Below are 19205 nucleotides of genomic sequence, written 5' to 3'. Positions count from 1 at the left end.
TTTAGAGACGGTAACGCTAAGTATTATTAAATAATTTATCATCGATTCAAAATCTCACACATTTTATTATCTGCCAAAGAACCCATACCTATAGCTAACATGGTAACATAAGATGACACCAGGTGATTGTTTGTTTATTACTGTCACCTTCCACATGGGTTTGGTAATTTGCCTAAAACTCAGATCAAGAGCAAGCAAGATGTGACAACAACACACGCAACAGCTATGGTGGCAACAACTGAACCTTGCTCAAATGCTCTCTGCAAATTCCCTATCCGTGAAAAATGCTGGAAAGCCAAATAGGCTGCAATCACCAAGCCAACAATAGCACCTTCTTGCTTTCCCCTGTAAACACAAAACATCGCAAGGAATATTAAGTTAAAAAAAAATGAAATAGACATGATTCTCTCTCTTGATAAACACATCCATCTTACCTTATGTTCATAACTTGATAAGGAGCCACAATTACCAAGAGCAACGCCATAAACGGCAACTCAAGTTCACCTATGAAAAAAAGAAGACCCAAGATTCAAACTTTTAAGAATTCCTTACCCGTGGTTAAAATATATCAAAATCAACTATATAACATGCGGCGATCCTCCTTAAAACTATAACATGGGATTCTATAGAAGTTAAATTGAGGAAGAGAATTAACCGGGAATAAAGAAAAAGAGACGGAAGAGAAGGGCAAGAAATGCAGTCCAGATGCCATATTCACCCCTGCAAATTTTGAAACACCAAACTTGTAGCATAAATCCTCCACCAACCCACAATACAAATCACTCACTGAATTTAATTAATATAAAAAGTACCATTTTCTTACAGAATAATTATCATTAACACAGTTCATAATCATATCGATGATAACATAAAATAAAATAGAGTACTTGATCCATGAAATGACGGCTGGCGGTGCTTGGAGAGCAAATAAAGGAACAAGAAAGGACTTTTGGACAGCAGTGCCTTTTGCCAGCACCAACACCCTGTAAATAATTTAATCCAATTAAAAAGGAAAGATGAAGGAAGCTCAAACAACAAGAGAGAGAGTGATTAATGAGTATAGAGAGGTACGCAGAAGAGAGAGCGGAAATCCAGTGGAGACTGGGAGTAGTGAGGGATCCAGCATGACAAACAGCACCAAACCCTCTTCCCGATTCCTTCCTCTTTACTTTCATCATCATTTCATTGCTCTTTATCGATAATCTGTACATATTGTATAAACACAGTTAGAAAATGAAACAAGCAAAAAAAAAAAAAATAACAGTAATGATTAGTAGTGAGAAGAGACCTACCTAAGAGGATTGAAGGTGGTGAAAGAGCTCGAGAGTGGTGTGACTGTAGGAGACCTGAGAGGGTTTTGTATAGAAAGAAACTGCTTCTTCTTGCTGCCGCTGCTGTCGGCGAGAAAGAAAGACTGTGCAGCTGGTGGTGATATAGATATCAGCATACTCATCTCTCTCTCTCTCTCTCTCTCTCTCCGTATTTTCTTGTGAGTAGTGAGGACTCACTCCTCTCCCTATAAATAAGTAGGGAGCCAACCAGCCAATAGAACAAATTTGAAAATTTAATTTTTTAGAGCTTTTTTATTTTAGTTATTTATTTTTGTGTTTTAAAAATATATATAAAAAATTATTATTTTTTAATTTTTTTATGTTTTTCTATTATTTTGATATATTAATATTAAAAATAATAATATTATTTTAATATATTTTTAAATAAAAAAGGATATTTATAACAATAACACACAAGATATTTGTCGCGGGGGGGTAATAGGCTAATAGCAATGCAACAAGTGTGCGGTGACTGATTGATATGCACAAATTACCACTTTCATTACTGCTTTGAGCTCCAAATCATTAATCATCCCTCTACTTCTACTAATCTAATTTTAATTCTAGGCATAGCTCAGTATATAACTATTTTTATCAATTAATAACTCATGTTAAAAATATTTAAGATTTCTATAAAATGGTATTGTTTCTTAAAAATAAAATACAATTTGGATAATTAAAAGTCTGAAAAATAAATGAAAATCGTTACTGAATTTTTAAAAAAAAAACATTAAGGGTAAATCATTTGGTGATCTTGGTTTAAGATTATCTATAGTTTGAGGGTATTTTTAAAATTTTTCTTTTAAAATTTTTTAATTTTATTCTTCTAATTTCGATGTTGCCTCTAACTATATATTAAAAATCCTAGTTTGTGAATTTTATTGTTTAGATTTTTCCTTTTAAAGTGTCTTTTTTAATTATGAGATATTATAGCATGTATATATAGGGATTTGAGACTTGAAAGAAAAAAATTAGAATGGGAGAAAAGTGAGAAACATAATTAAGCAAAAAAAATGTTTTTTTGTTAGGTAAATTACCACAACCATATTATAAAAATATTATAAAAACTCCATTTCTTGTTCAAAATGCACTTAATTGCGATTTTAAGAAGATAGTTAATTTGTTTAAAAAAATTTACAGAATTAGAGAAAGAATATAAAGAAATGGACATGATTATTTTTAATACATGAATGATATTATCTTAGTATTCTTTCTTTAATTCTTAAAATTTTATCGTTCAATTATCTTTTAAAGAGTAATTAAGGACTATTTTATATATATAAAAGGGAATTTCTGTCAAATATTCACACTTTTACATGGTGTAAAGGTACTTTAAAGGGATGTTGTAATTTTATTTTTATTTTTTATTAGCTATCTAACTTGGTAGTAAAGGATAAAGATTGAAACTTCATATTTAAAAATTCTACAATACAAGATATATAGAAGTGGGAGAATAGAGAATCTAAACGGGTGAAAATGTAGTTTACCTTATATATTTGGATAAAAACAACTAAAACTGAAGGCAAATTGCATGTTGCTACATGTTTTTTCTATAATTTTTTAAATAGTTATCTCTAATTTTAGAAAATTAAAATTGTTGACAATAAATATATATTTTGGTCTTTATATTTTTTAAAATACAACAATAAATATATAATTTGGTCTTTATATTTTTTAAAATACAATAAAAAATAATTTTTATTCTCATAAAAGAAATGAGCCATAGACCAAGGCCTTTTGGTACTTAAAATAGCTTTTATGATAAATCTTGGAAACATGGACCATAATCTTATCTTTTCTCTCAAAATATTATTTTTAATCAATAAAGTTATTGGTGGATGCTTATAGCATGCCAACGTATGAGAGGTGCTCATGCTTTTTGAGTAACGCTTATAGCATCTCCTAGTGACCGAACCAGCCATTCCATCATGTCATTGATGCATTGTCGCGTTCTCTTCTATCATGTGTGACATGTGTTGTTATTGGTGGGGTAAATTCTCGTCAGTTGGTCCTTTTTCTTTTCTTTTCTTTCTTATTCTTCAAAAAATACAGGTTTATGTTGTTTGTTTTTAGTATTTAAGTTTTAATCCTTATTCTTTTGATTTCTATTTTTTTTATCTTTTTATATAAGTTTTATTTTTTTTTCAATTTGATCCTTCAATTCCAACTATTTATTTTTTTCAATTTGGTCCCTATTGTTTTGATTTTTGATTTTTTTTCCTTAACCCTTTTGTAAAAATTTCATTTACTTTCAATTTAATCCTCAATTCTAATTTATCATATATAATACTTTTCAATTTAGTCCTTCTGCTTTTAATTTCTGATTCTTTCATTGACCTTTTTATATAAGTTTTATTGGTTTTTAAATTCATCATTCAATCCAAATTCACGACATATTATTTTTTACAACTTAGTCCAAATTCTTTTGATTTTTTTAATCCTTTTGTTAAGGTTATTATTCTTTTCAATTTAACCCTTAAATTGAAAATTTATTTTTTCCCTCTATTTTATTTTTTATTTCAATTTTAATCCTCATTTTTTTATTTTGCTTCTTATTTTCTAATTTTTCTTTTCCTAATTTTGTCATTTGGCTTTTCATTTCTTGGGGATTGGGTTTCAATGTTTTTTCCATGCAAGGTACTTCCGGTCTATTGACCCAGGTCACAGGTTTGAAAAGTTAACAGGAGTTGACATTATTTTTTTTTGCTTATTTTCTTTTCTAGTTTTGTCGTTTAACATTGTTTTTTTTTAAAAAAAAATTGGCTTCGTCATTTTCTTCAATTTCGTTTTTTATCGGGTTATCCTAATATTATGACCTAGGATGTAGGTTTGACGGGTTAGCCTAAACTAGCTTGCCTTTTAATTCTTAAATTATATGTTTATCATGCTAGCTTGGGTTGACTCGCACTGTTCTTTTATCTTTTTTTTTACCCTATTTTGACCTTCCATGTTTAATTGGCTGAAAATTGAATAACATTGTTTTTTGTTTTTGGATAAATATTTTTTTTCTTGTTATCGCAATTGCTTTTTTTGTTTTTTTTATCCGCTTGCTATCTTTGTTTTTGTTTTCTATCATATTCAAATAAGATTAGCTTACTAATTGGTCGGGACTATAATTTAAATTATTAGATTTTGATTTTTTTTTAAAAAAAATACTTTTGCAAAACCTAAATATTTTATATAAAAAATAATATATACCTCCACTCCACGTGAGTTGGGTTCAGTTTTCTAGATATCATCGGGAACTTGCTAATTGATTTGGGACAACGCAATGAATGAGCGAGGTGAGTTAGTTATCCAAAATAATGATAATAAAATGCCATCTTGGAATTTTATTATTAAATTTCCTTTTGTTTATACATATACGAAGTGCCCGGCGTTGGTTATATAAATAAAACCCATCTACGTAAATCCAATTATGATTTTGAAATTGCTTTTTATTTAATATTCCAATTTTTCCATCTATTTAAAATGCAATCCACCTTGCTGCCATTGAACTGGTTTGTTCAGCAAATTAATCTAAAAAAGATTTGAAGTTTCGAGCCCGAGATTTTCTCAATCGCGAGGCTGCTAAGATCATTGGTGAATAATTCGTCGAAAACAACTGGATCGTGAAATAAACTACAATTAATACCCTTGTTCTCAGTTAACGAAACATGCCAAATTAATTAAGAAATCGATGAAGATGAGAGGAATGGCCATGAAACGTGCGTGCCACTCTACATATATATATAGCAAAAACTAGAGAGCTTGGTTATATAACGTAGAAACGCTAGGAAAGAGTGTTTTATTGCTGCTGCTACAAACACACGCACCACTTACAGCCAATCTCAAAGTCTAATCAAGGAAGCAAATTAAGTTTGCTTTGGAACAACCTTAGCAGCTGGCATTAGAGATGGTGCTGGTGGTGACGGAGTAGTGGGATCGGCAGATTTGTCGCAGTATCCCTCAAGAATTTGTCCCTCTTCAGCTGTAAACCCGAGTGTGTCAATCATGTTAGGCCAGCAATGTTCACCGATGGTCCTCAAGGCCTGGCAACAGCTACGACCAAGCTGAGCCTCGCCGTTCAGGAAGAAAAGAATAATCTCCCCTGAACATGCTTGTAGTTGCACCAAAGAGCCCCAGCAATTATTCTGTGAGTCTCCGTCTAGTTTTAAGCGAGCCATAAGGTTTGAGATTGAGGCCGATGGTCGTGCCCTGGCCTTGTAGCAGTCCAAGCTGCTGCATGCCAAGAAAGCAATGAAAAGAGAGAGCTTAAGGTTAAAAGCCATTAATTCCGTGAGTAATACTGTAGCTAGAGAGCAGTATTTGGTCAGGTAACGTGTGATTGAGATTGTTGTAGATTGCTGAGTGATTTATACAGGGATCGATGGACATGGCGTCCAATTAATTTGAACGTTAAATTACTTGAAAGTGAAGAGGCTGCAAATTAATGGCAGAACGTGGGAGGAAATGGAAAGACCAGAAGACAATAACCATCCATGAAGTTTATAACTATTTATGGCAACTAAATCAGATTATTCAGTAACTGGCCATAATTAAAGAAACATTAGCAAGCAAGCAAGCAAGCTAGCTAGCTATGGAAGGACAAGATTGTCTAGTGAATCGTCTGCTTAACAAGTGTTTTCTCTGTCCTTTTCTATTGGTTTGTGCTTAGCGTTCTGCTAGTTTCGATACAATATGCTCTCGTAATTTGGTATTACTTTCTAAACAGGTTTTGTTAAAATTTAAATATTTTTTTATTTTAAATCATTTTAATATGATGATGATATCAAGAATATATTCAGGCTTTGAATGTTAATATTTAAGTCTGTTCTGGTAGCGAAAGACTACCAAATGTGTGTTTGGCTCCCATGGTTTTCCTTCCTGATCTTCTTCCTTTCTTTCCAGGAAAAACAAAAGCTGATTGCATGGCTGTCCGATGAAATGGTGGTTTTTTGTTTTTCTTCTTTGGGAGCATTTTATATCGTAGTAACTTCTGCTTAACTTTAGAGAGAAAAAAAACATTTGTTTGGTTAGTTAAATAGCTTCTTGTTTTTGCATCGTGTAATTTATCCATAATTAAGTTTCAAATCTTGATTTTATAAAAATTAAAATAACTTTATTTATAAACATCTGTTTTTCATTTATTTTGTATATAAAAATTCATCTCATACATGTCAGTTTTAACCAAACTTATATTTTTAAAACCTATTTTTTTAAAAAAATCATAACTAAAAGTATTTTTTTAAACCTATTTTTTTAACCATAACTGCAAAAACTATCATAGGCCATGTTTGTTTCCCGGAATTCATTTTCCAGGAAACCACTTTCCAAACTTTCCTGTGTTTGTTTGCCACTAGGAAAGTTGGTCAACGGAAAACACTTTCCGGTCAATGGAAAACACTTTCCAGTCAAGGAAAAATTTGTGTTTGTTTTCCGGAAAGTGGTTTCCGGGAAACCACTTTCCAAACTTTCATGTGTTTGTTTGCCATTGGAAAAGTTGGTCAATGGAAAACACTTTCCAGTCAAAGAAAAATTTGGCTTGGTTTTCAGGAAAGTGTTTTCCTGAAAAATTTGGGCGGAAAACACTTTCCGGAAGTTGTGAAAAATTTAGAAATGTCATTATTTGCTGATTATATCAAATTTGATCCTCAAACTTTTGATTGCTATATATAATTTGTTTTGAATATTTATTTTTCAATTTCTTCTCTTAAAATTTAATTTTTATATTAATTTTGGTCCTTATTTTTATAATTGCTATTTGCTTTTTCCTTATCATTTTTTTATTGAAATTTTTTGTCTATCAAATTTGATCCTCATTCTTTTGATTTTTACTTATTTTATTTAAAATAATTTATGAAATGTTAATTATTATTATTTTAATTTTTTCACCTTTTATTTTTTTTAATTTTTTAGATTTGATCTCTATTATTTTGATTATTATTTATTTTATTTGAGATAATTTATGAAATTATATTTTTTTTTCAATTTCATTCTTATTCAACTTTTTAATTTGTAAGATTTGTTCCTCATTATTTTAATAAACTTGAAAAAATAAAACATTAATAAGTTATTTTCCAGCTCATTTTCCATAACATAACCAAACACTGGAAAGTGTTTTCCAACTTATTTTCCATTACACTACCAAACATCGGAAAATACTTTCCCGGAATTCACTTTCCTGGAATTCACTTTCCCAGGAATTCACTTTCCAAAAAGAAACTACTTTCCTGCAAACAAACGGGGCCATAATATCAAACAAATACTAGATAGTAAAAGCTACTCTTATTTTTATAATATTTAATAGATATTTTTGATATATTTCTTATACATAAATTTTAATATTACTTATCAAATTACAATATTTTATTTTTAGAAATTGAATAATTTTGTATACAGCTTGATAAATTTATAATTAAAAACTATCTTGTTTGATTTATTATTGCCTTAAAACAAAAGAAAAAAGTCTATCTTGAAAAAAAAAGGAATCTCAATTAATAATTATAGATTTATTATAGAATTCATAATTTAAATAGAAAAAAGAAAGTTACTACTCTCAATATTTATTTTCATAAACTAAATAGGGAAAACAAAACCACCATTAAAAAAAAAAATCTAAACTATATAGGAATAAAAATAAATAACTTAGGAAACAAATACTTTCTACTAATAATCCTCTTTCATCAGTTTTCTTGAAGTAGAGATAACTCATCCTCGAGCTCAAATCACTATTGCAGTTATGTTAAAGAACATGTGCAACACACTTAAAAACAAAACCAATCTTAGCGTTATGGTAATGACCATGTATAACAACTCTTGCAACAACCTTTTCAAACTTTAACTCAATCAAAGCATTAACACTATAAGAACTAGAAAAATCTCTCCAATATACCAAGAGAACTTTTCAACATTTATTTCATAACTTTTATTTAAAAACTAAAAGAATCAATTCTCATTTGAAACACATCCTCCGCAATATATTTCATCAAAAATCATCTCTGGAACCATACCTAATTAATTAGGTTCTTTTCTTGTGGAAGTTTTACTATTAAAATCAGAGTCCATCTCAACTAACATAGCATGAACATCTTTTGCATACTCAGCATCATCACAAATAAATATTTTTGCATCAAAATCTTCTCTTTTAACAACATTTTTATTATTATCATCAAATTTTAGTGATTGATTTTTTTTCTTTGAGCATAACTCTAAAAATAGCTCTCAAAACTGATCATGGATTCATGCTCACTCACATTATGATCTTTCAATTTTCTCTTCTTTATCTTTATTAATCGACATGATAATTCTTCAACTTGCATTTATAATTTTATCATCTCTAATTGATGGGTCAACTATGTAATTTATCTTTGCATGTCCCCCTCCTACATGAGCATGTTATATTCTACGACCATCTCTCCCAACCATGATTATTTAATAGCACATAATAACTAATTATTAAGAATTGTTAGACTCTGATATCATTTGACACCGACAAGAGCAAATAATAATGGAGTTTGATATAAGTCAAAATCTTCAAAGATGAATAACACCATAGCTATAAGAAAATTTTTCAAATACTTAATTTTATTAATTAAAAGGGCGAAAATTTTGTTTAATGGGATAAATCCTTTGTTTTGATAAAAAAAAAATTCCTTATGCGATTGATATGCATGCAAAATATAGATTTAACTGGAAAGAAAATCCTATAGAGTGCAGATTGCGTTTGTGTAATGGTTGGAAGAGTTTTCGTATAAAGAAAACATTGTCCGAGGATTAAAAAAGAAAATTCCTCATTGATGCCATGAAATGATGGGTTGTGACAGTTGATTTGATAGAAATTGTAATCTTTTAGCTTTTACACGTCTATGATTTCAGCCAGTGGCATGGCCTTCATCTTTCAATTTTGGGATACATCTTTCATAATGACCCCATCCTGGCGTTTATAAGACCAATTTGTTTCAGGGACAAATCATGCAAATTGCTAACAGCGAGAGACTTCTGTTTTTTTGATGTTTTTATGAGTTCAAGATCTTGTAGTCTGTATGTATTATTGCAGCAGCTGCCCTGGGGTTCTACTTGGCAGAATACAGGCGATACACCTAGCTGCCTTTCTCACGACGACATCTTCATTATTGATCCAAAAAAACATGCTCGTCTGGGACTGGGATGTACGCGCAGTCAGTTTCACTTGCCTCCTTTCCAGTTTTCAGCGAGGGTTTCGTTCAATTTTCATTTTTTCCCCTTCCAAACTAAGGCTAGCTTGACTTTCCGACGCTAGTTCTTATTGTTAGTGATGATGGTATTTGCATGTCACATGCCAAGATACATGGCAGCTGCTAGCGCAACTGTTACTAGCACTGCAAAGCGCAAGACGTTTTTCTATTTTGGAACAAGCATGAAGGATTTGGTGGCTGCACAACCCTCCATCTCTCCAGGAAAAACCGGTGCTAAAAAAATACACGTTTTATTCAACAATCTGTAGGCAAAATGATTTGGCATATGCATTTCACTCTAAGCAAATTAAAAAGGCAATCCCAGAATTCAAATTAAATACAGTGAAGATACACAGAAAGGCAATGAAACTGAGCTAACGCAACACATATAGAGACCATCAGATCATGCTCTGCCCTTTTGCAAATATTGGAGAAATAACTACTAGTATAGTAGCAATTATACCAATTGGATGTTCTATGCTAGTTTACATAGAGATCAGTCATTGGTTTAAGAACAGAAACTGACCACGCAGCCAATCCGTTCTTATCAGGATACAAACAAGACTACACAACAAAATCCATTCTTAACATTGCTTAGTAAATTCATAGAACAATGAATTGTCAGCAGAGTCCATTCTGTAGCAAAGTGCCGTATCTACAAAGTAACAGGAAAAAATAGCAAAATAACCCAACGTACCTATACTTTCCATTAGCAGATAATCTAGTATGTTTCCTCAAATGACCTGCAGGTAAGGCATGCGAAATTACGAAAGAGAAAAAGATCATTCAGCAGATGTTAATATGACAGGCACGCAGGTCTTTTTGTATATCAGACACTTCGTCACCATTTTCTTCCCAAACCATGGGTGAAGGAGCATTTCAAACCCATGTTCTTTTAACAATCCGCTTGATGGCCTTGAAAAAGACCTACATGGTCACCCTAATCAGATTTGGATATTTACATAATCCACCCTATATATCATATTTCAGACTCAAATGCATAGCACTAACTCCAGATCCCTTACTCTCATAGTCTCAGGATATCAAACCTAAAACTCACATAAATTTTCACATTGGCTATTGATAATCCTCGGGATTTTAGGGGGGGGATTCTAACCAATAAGCTACAGCCACATGTTCATAACGCATGCCAAGTGAATTGAGTACCTAAAGATAACCTTAATTCCTCCAAATCTAATGAACCACACCTACAGACATGGTTGTGCTCAACTTTAAAATCCACACTTTCTCTGGCTATGATCATCTCTCAAAGAATTTGTACCGAAAGGAGTAAGAAAGCCCTGAAGCATGATATGTATTATCAAAAGGACAAGTATCATTATAAAGGAAGCATTGTTATGCATTGCAAATAAGCAACATGTAAACACTGAGGAGAATCATTTAATAAGCCGCATTTAAGGTGTAATTTACTCGCAGACAGCTTGCCCACAATCATCCTGCCTAAGCAACCACCCCCTATCAAACCACACACTAACTTGAGATAGTGCACATAAGAAATCAGAGGAATGAAGGTATGTCCAATCATCAAGATCTAATTGAATGCTTAAAAGATATGAGGACATGAAAATGTAAAAAATAAATGCGCAATAATTGATAAGAAAACATGAAAATTAAATCAGCGCATAAAAAATCCATAACAAAACTTGAAAATTAAATCAGTGCATAAAAATTCCATAACACAGATATAATAAATTGTGCAATATAAATAGTATTGTTTAAATAAGACTTAAGTTTTTTTTTACTTTCCATGGCTTTTAAGTGATAATAGATGGCCATGCAATTAAATGGCGTATCATTAAAATATTTGCTTTTAAACCTACTCTCTTAAAAAATATAAACTAACCTACTCCTTTAAAAACTATAAAATTATCTATACTGATTGAGTCTGTTCACAAAGCTTCTTGAAATACATAGAAACCATTCCCTGCTTATCAACCATCATTCGCCTTAAAAACATGTTAAGATATGCAAGTTAAACAATAGTCAAACTATGATCTCAGAAGATAAATAATTATGCTTGATGAAGTAACTATGAAGCCTCAACAATATTTCAAGACTAAAGAAGCCATGTTGAAAGGAATGGGCCTAGAAGTTTCAGGTTCAAGGTTCTAATTTATTACTGCTAGCCTAGAATTTGAATATTTTCATACTGAAGAAAAACTAACACAAAAGATAGCAGTACATGTAGATGAGCACCAATTAAGATAGCAAACAAGAGTTTTGCAAAATTATATTTCACAAGATAAAGTTCATATACACGCCCTTATGAGTTTGGTTGCAACTTAACTGTACAGTAAAATGAAAGGGAGACATTCACTACAACTACCTTGTGGGAAAATTAGATAGAGCACCCCATGGAGTTGTGAGCTTAAAGGAGAAAAGGAAAGGGTCCAATCACCAAGAGCTGACCCAAGAATGAGACAAACACTAGTTTATTCTATAGTTAAATATATCAAAAGCTTCAAGAGAAAAGAAAATGGACATTCTAAATCAGAGACCAAATTTTGCTTAAAAGATAAACCAGAGGAAAGAGCAAAATTCAAGCTAGTAAGGAAAAAGAAGCTCTTTTATTCCTTGTTACCAAATCTCTTTGCAATTATGGGCCGGACATCATCAGCATCAACCAGGGTCTCTAAGAAGGGTAGTAATGAAATTAGTGCGCAATCTGATGGATCAGTAAACCAACTCTTAATAGGAATCCCATTATTTACTTGCAGCCTGAAAACCTGAAATCACCGAAAGAGAACAGTTAAAAAATCAGAGTAGATTCAATAAGAAGACTTTTCTTTGTTCCTGCCATTTTGACACCCAAAATCCTTTTTCTCAAGGAAGGGGAAGCTAGACAATGCTTCCCATGATACTAGCATTGATAAAAAAAAAGAAAAAGGAAGGACCTTATTTTCATCTCTTTCCACTTTTGATGTAATGAGTTCTACTGCCTTCTCCACTCTAGTGCCCTGACCTAAGATAAGAACTTTGGTGTGTTCCACTTTCTACAGTTTACCCCCAGCGTAGTCAGCTCAGAACATCCCCAAATCTAATTGTAGAAGATTAGATACATAGATTGACACCTAATTTGGTATCGGAACTAAAATGACCACACAACACTAACCCATTTACCTAGACAACAATCATAACCAAGGATGATAACTGCAGCTCATACAGCAATAAAATTGGACAGATGAGGAAATATGGAGGAGGCAGGGAGGAGGGGAATAGCAAAGTGCAAAACTAGCAAAGCAAAATGGGCAGGTAAATGTAAATACCTGTGGCGAATTATCAATTATGGCAACTTTAGCAAGATCAACACCTAAAACTGTCAAATCTTTTGTGTAACTTCCATCTGAAAAAATACATGATTCACGATAAAGCCGCTGAGATATAAGCTTTCTATCAGGGTCCAGTATGTCCAAAAGCTGTGCAGCATAGATGCTCTGGCTAGCTGTGAAGATAACAACTTCAAACATCTCTGCAACTCTCTCCAAGAAAGTGTGGAGATGAGGCCTCTGTTTTACGTACACTATGTGCTCTTTCATATTGAAAAACACAGTAAAGGTGAAGTCTGCATCATCACAGTGTTCCAATGTTGAGTGGACAAGTGTTTCTGAGAAAAGAAAAGCCATCTGTGACTCAACCTTTGTATTGTACATGGGACATAATTCTTCAATTAAATTAATTAAGGAGAAAATGATGCTGAAAACACAATTATAACCAAAAAGTTTATGACGGAATTTCAAATCAACCAACCTATCACTATCTTCTCAGAGATGGCCATTAAAATAGTGTTTAGACTTCGGATAAAGCAGAAGCACAAGTAAAAGAGTCAAAGGATCAAACTCAACAATATCACGTCCACATATATTAGAAACACGGAGTATTGTATTCAGACCCACTGACCTATCCACTAACTTATCTCAATTGTTATGATTCAAATAGTTTTGTCAAAAGGCAGCAGGATTAATAGAAAAGTTGAAGAATCAAACTCAAAAATATGAAAGGAGAAGGCATATTACATGGACCAGTAACAAGACATAAATAACGTAAATTTCTTACCATCCAAATCAAGCACTAGGGTTACGGACTTTCTTCTGCAAGACTCCTTAGGGTGGATAGAGGGCAGAAAATTTGAAACCACATCAGATAATTCAGGTAAATTTTTTATAAAGAACTGAGGATCAAAGTCTTCTGCTTGGTCTGAGTCAATGTTTAGATCAGATTCCCGGTCACAAGATCTTATCTGATTAATTGCTAGATATAAGCTACTATTATCTGATTCTATCGTGGCTTCTTCACATGATTTCATATCATCAGAGTCGCTCATTTTTGCAGTATCCTCAAGAAAAGGTAGTATCATGCACTCTTCAGCCACATCAAACAACATACTTGGCTCAGCGTACTTGTAATCAGGAAAAGGATTGGCATCGGTGAAATCATTAGCAACAGTGCTCCCATCAAATGGTAAGCTAGCAATAATCATGTCAGAAATAAAGAAATCTGATATGTTGCAAGTTTGATAATCACATGAGCTTCTGTTATCATCACTGTCATCAATACCCAGACCTGGCACGTTAAGATCACTGTTACTCCCTACAAAAGAAATTAAAAGAAAACTAATCAAACTGGATATTGTCATAGAAAAAGTCACTAAAAATGAGTAGCTCCAATGCAAAACACTTGGGAGTTTTCCATTAAAGTTTTATCTTTACCAATACACTAATTAATAATCAGTGTTGTTGACTTTATGTTAGCTTCCATATACAAGCACATTAAAGTTAGATCCTAGCAAAGCTGGATACCAGAGCAAAAAATGAAATTGTTACTGATGTCCAATGCAATCCTTGCCTCTACCAGCCAGCAAATGCTTTGAAGGTAAACATGTCCTCGAAGTCCTTGCTTTCAAATAACCAACATTCTTCAAAATAAATTTTGCAATACCACATATAACAATAAATTGTCTCATTATGATAGCATAAACAAGAGACAAACAATAAAACATTCATTTGTATAGAATTGGCTGTCATGCAGGCAACTGAACAGGAAAAATAGTGCTGCAGGTATTGTAGGGATATGGCTTTCTTCCATTTCTTTAGTATTGAAAGTGCATTAATGACTATTTTTTTTATGCATTTAGATGCAGAAGTTTGAGCTATACCTGCATCATCATAAATATTTGCCACACTGTGGACTTCAATGAGCTCCAGAACAGGAGAAAAAATTGTCTCCAAGTTTGATGCAAAGTTATATATAGATTCCTGCATAAAATGAACTATCATAAGAAACCATCCAAAAAAATGATTAAAAACACAGTGATGATGCTACTGAAAGCATTTCCAGAAATAGATCGAGGGAAACATGAGTACATTGAAATCTATCCAAAAGTAGTTCAATTTTAAGCATCTTTAACTTCCTAGGCAAAGGGAAGTATTAGGTAGTGAAGAGTCACCTTAATCGCTAAAGACTACCAATTTCCATGGGCTTTCTTATTCTACGAGCCTGTGAAGAAAAAGGAAGAACCTTCGCACCTAATGCAGTTTCAGGCATCACTTGATGGCTTAAAAGGAAGTATTCGGAGTTGTTAACATGTGGTACTAAGATATGACAAGTGCAGCCAAGAATTACTGCATTGCATGAGTTTATTATGCAATGTATTGTTGGAAAAGATGTCTATATCAGTTCTTTTATTCTATAGTGCAGTGTGGGTAAATTCTCCTTAACCCGAAAAGAGAACATCAAATAAGTCACCAGAGATGGGATGCAACCTAGACAAAAGAGTACGAAAAGCAGAAGAAATATACAGGGAAGAATAAACAACAGGTGGCAAAAGCTAGATTGAAATGTACAAACTCCGGACACTAAAAGAAAGAGAATTGAGTTACATCATCAGTGAACTTCCCATTAAAATAGTACCATTGAATAATAGTTGAATGAAACAAAATGTAAAGTATAACATATATAACAGAAAGAATATTTGAATTGCATAATCATGAAAGAAAATGACAGAAAGAAATATCAACTAGTCTGAAAACAAATCATAAAAGTTTATGAGTTAGTCAGATACAGCAATTAAAAAGTACTTAGAAATGCAACCAAAACCAAATTCTGATAGAAGATAAACTACTATATCTGTACAAAATACAAATCAAATGGGAGAAGAAAGATGGCAACAACAGTAACAAAACCATATGTACAGATTTGAAAAAAATAATAATAATGAATATAATCTACTACCATACTTAATATTAAAAATTTGAACGCACTCAACTAATGATAAATGTTATAAACAGCACTTGTATAATTAGCATGACATTGTCTACATGCTTCAAATTCATAATATCATTATTGTAAAAAGTTAAAGTTTTGAACGAACTCTAGCAATGATAATGATTATAAATGCGAGGTGTAAATGAACATAATTACGCATGCAGCACATGCTTGAAATCCATGCCAAAGTTTCCGAAAGGTAAATCAACGAAGAAAGGTTCTGTTTAGACCATAACAAATGTGTTGCAAGCACATCCAGTAATTGATGTCCAGGTATTGAAAAATGAAAAGCAGAACATTAGAGTCTCCACATTCAAAACTTACCATATCCCCAGTTGTGCCAGAATCTACAGAGGTTGGTGGCTGCTTCAGAAACTGAGAATTTCCATCACGTGGTAAGTCTTGCTGGTCAACGGCTTCATCAGTTTTAATGTCCTCCCCCTGGGTGTATATTTCCATACTCGAAGCAACTAGAAAGAACCATTAGAAGTTTAGTTAATAAACAAAAATCTCTTCAAAATCAAATGTGCAGTATTGATTGCAAGTCTACAAATCTGGCAATCAAACTGCTTGTAATGTATCAGAAATGGAGTCGTGATAAGAGTAAGTCCAGAACTATTGCATGTGCATTTTTTGGGGTACACAATGGAAGATGAAATATACAAATATTAAAAGACAAATATAACTTCTTCAATGAACAACATTCAAAATATTTAACAGTTCTTCAAAATTAAAGTTGCTGCAACGAGGAAAATGGTTAGGGCACTAAGCCAAAATTGTGAATTTTCCAAACAAAGAAACAAATCACCAAGCAATCTTTCACAGCTGTCTAAGAGAGCAGTTAACATAAGCGTTATTCAAGTGGAGCTAGTTGCTTACCATAGCCATCCTGACATTTCTGAACGACCTTGTCAGATTCTGCTGCTTGTCGAGAAACTGAGACTTGGGAGCATGATTTTTTGGATATTATTTTAGACTTTTGACACACATTGAGACATTTTTTTTCTCTTAGAGAGCTCATGTTTAGGTTGGTCTTCATTTTTAATGATGGCATTTGATCTGTTTTTTTTATATGTACCACAATCTCGACTTCGAAACATCAGTGGGGAAATAAAACCCCTTTAGGTGATCAAAGCAACCGGCCGAGACTGTTGTGAAATAAATCAGAAGGATATTAGAATAGACAGAGATGTGGAGAAGCTATGAGAAAAGGACAGAGATTAGCACAAAAAAAGTAATAAAGCGACATAACTTTGTTGTGTTATGAGAGTGTGGGGTTAAGTGTGATAACACAATAAAGGAAGACAGGAAAATTTTCAAAAGCTAACTGAAACTGCCGCCACTGACTAGCTGTTCAAGGAACAATTAGCATCATCCAAGCACGATAAAAGTAACTTGTAGATCTGTAACTCGCAAGATTGCAGAATAAGAGTTAACAATACTAAAAAGAAACGTGTTCATCAATGCTAAATGTAATCCCCTGTCAATTATGTTGATTTAAGGTTGCAAATTCATTTTTTTTAAATAAAAACCATTTATGAAAACTTGTGGGAAAATCTAAGTTAGAAGATTAACATACCAGTCCTGCAACAGGGACAGGTCAAACAAGTCATAAGGGAACAAGACAGTTTTCTCAGAGGCTAACACATCAAAAGGTAATGAGCAAATCAAAGACTGGAAAAACATGAACTACTTAACTTTGCTATTGAGATTCAGAACACGAAACGAAAATAAAACTAGAAAAAAAAGAGGGTTGACTGTGTTTCATGAACTTGCAAAAAGCGTAAAGAGAAATTACACAGTACCCTATAAATTTAACTCAGCAAATAAAAAAAAAAAAGCACCGACAACAACAACAACAACAACAAGCCATGCTCACAAAAATTCTTTCAAGATGAACTATATCATGGATGAGTTTTTTTCTGTGATATTTACTTGTATATCCCAGATCACAATTCGAGAGAAAGCTTTACCTTCTTCAGTTGTAACTTTTAAGAATGCGTTTACGCCAAAGAAGTCTCAAATAACAAGAGAAAGATAGTCTAACCACATCATAGAAGACCATAAAACTAGAATAAAGACCACCATAACTCTCAAGTAAACACCAAGAAAAACAAAGTCAACTCAAGTCTTTCCAATCAAAACCCATAAAAACACAAAGACAGGTCATAATTGCACACAAAAACAACACAAACAAAACCAAGAAAACCCTAAGAACAACCAGCTCACATGACAGTTATATACTTTAACCATAAAACAAAAAAAAAATGAAACAGGAGAGAGAGAAATCAACCGCAAGAGAAACAGTTCATGGAGAATAAAATTCACCTCATACAAGTAAAAAAAAAAAAAACCAAATTTGGAAACATACAAAGGGAAAAACATACCTGTATGTTTGTGTGCAAAGAAGCTAAAAACTCTGAGAGACTTTCTCTCTTTAAAGCCTAGAGCTTCATTCTCTCTCCCCCTACCAAAATAAAAAAAGCAAAGGAAAAGACTTTCTTCTCTCTTTTATATTTCTCTCCGATTAAATTATGCTTTAGTCTCTGGGTTTTGATCAGATCTATAATTTAGTACTTATTCTTCTTGAAACTACAAATTAATCCCTTGACTCTTGCATACTTGGGTTTTCTCAAAACTCTCACGATGTTTATATCGATTTATAAAGTAAAGCTATTTAAATCATAAATTTGGGATTATGAAAAATCCAGAATCTATTTTAACTTATTAGAAAGGATATATAAGAAACAAAGTAAAGGACTAAATTGAATTTCTTAAAACTATGGCCTACAAAGCTGTAATACTTTGAAGCATGCAGGGACTGAATTATAATGTACTATCCTCTCCTCCTTAAACTTCCACAAACTGTCGAGACAGAAGCTATGTTACGAGGTGAACGGTCGAGATTAAATTTGTTTTGGACCGGTCGGGACAGAAGCTACGCTGGCTTTTTACCACGTGGATGAGGCTCCTGACGCGTTAACACGTGTAACTGAGTGGAAACAGAAGCAGCGGGGGAGTGGATGTTGCATTACAGTCTCTTACTTGAGCGCGTGTGTAATAAAATCATTCGTTGCTGCGGACTTTGTAATGGCTTCTTTTTAAAAAACAAAATAAAAAAATCTAAGGTTTGGTATTTTAATTTGAGTGACCCTCTGTGTGTACAAAGCATTCACATCATTAAAATTAAAATTAAAAAAAAAAAAACAAAAAACAGAAGGGGAGTAAATTTTATCGTGCCCTTGTCGCGTAACAAGATTGACGGTTCAACAAATCCAGAATCAAAACTAAGTCGGATTTTAAAAAATAAAAAGATATAAAAAAATTAAAGTGATCTAGTTAAAAGACCGGAGTTAATCTATAATAAGTTATAACTTGTAGATTATTTATTTAAAAA

General features: G+C 32.5%; 3 protein-coding genes across 7 annotated transcripts; all 3 read right to left on the bottom strand.

Moving 5' to 3' along the window:
- LOC133677897 (cold-regulated 413 inner membrane protein 1, chloroplastic-like) lies at positions 1–1504 on the bottom strand. Its single transcript, XM_062100036.1, has 6 exons — positions 1293–1504; positions 1072–1203; positions 888–983; positions 656–720; positions 435–504; positions 1–345 (listed from the first exon to the last, which is right to left on the bottom strand). The coding sequence occupies exons 1-6, from the start codon at positions 1451–1453 to the stop codon at positions 180–182; spliced, it is 690 nt and encodes a 229-aa protein (XP_061956020.1). The 5' UTR covers positions 1454–1504; the 3' UTR covers positions 1–179.
- Positions 1505–5185: 3681 nt separating this feature from the next.
- On the bottom strand, positions 5186–5602 carry LOC133669264 (egg cell-secreted protein 1.1-like). The gene has a single exon (XM_062089367.1). It carries the CDS (start codon positions 5600–5602, stop codon positions 5186–5188), a length of 417 nt encoding a protein of 138 aa, XP_061945351.1.
- Positions 5603–9953: 4351 nt separating this feature from the next.
- Positions 9954–18316, bottom strand: LOC133702833 (uncharacterized). Of its 5 annotated transcripts, XM_062127160.1 has the most exons (10): positions 18196–18306; positions 17061–17211; positions 16688–16956; positions 16133–16278; positions 14700–14799; positions 13601–14134; positions 12814–13151; positions 12129–12273; positions 11874–11951; positions 9954–10269 (listed from the first exon to the last, which is right to left on the bottom strand). In XM_062127160.1, the coding sequence occupies exons 3-10, from the start codon at positions 16860–16862 to the stop codon at positions 10148–10150; spliced, it is 1638 nt and encodes a 545-aa protein (XP_061983144.1). In that variant the 5' UTR covers positions 16863–16956; positions 17061–17211; positions 18196–18306; the 3' UTR covers positions 9954–10147. The 5 variants fall into 5 exon arrangements, with proteins under 5 accessions (XP_061983144.1, XP_061983136.1, XP_061983152.1 ...); XM_062127152.1 differs by lacking the exon at positions 17061–17211 and having other exon boundaries at positions 18196–18316; XM_062127168.1 differs by lacking the exon at positions 17061–17211 and having other exon boundaries at positions 13601–14107; positions 18196–18316.
- Between the last annotated feature and the right edge of the window lie 889 nt (positions 18317–19205).

The sequence above is a fragment of the Populus nigra genome, chromosome 1 (genome assembly GCF_951802175.1).
Source record: "Populus nigra chromosome 1, ddPopNigr1.1, whole genome shotgun sequence".
In the NCBI taxonomy this organism is placed as follows: Eukaryota; Viridiplantae; Streptophyta; class Magnoliopsida; order Malpighiales; family Salicaceae; genus Populus; species Populus nigra.
This window is presented reverse-complemented; position numbering and strand designations above follow the sequence as displayed.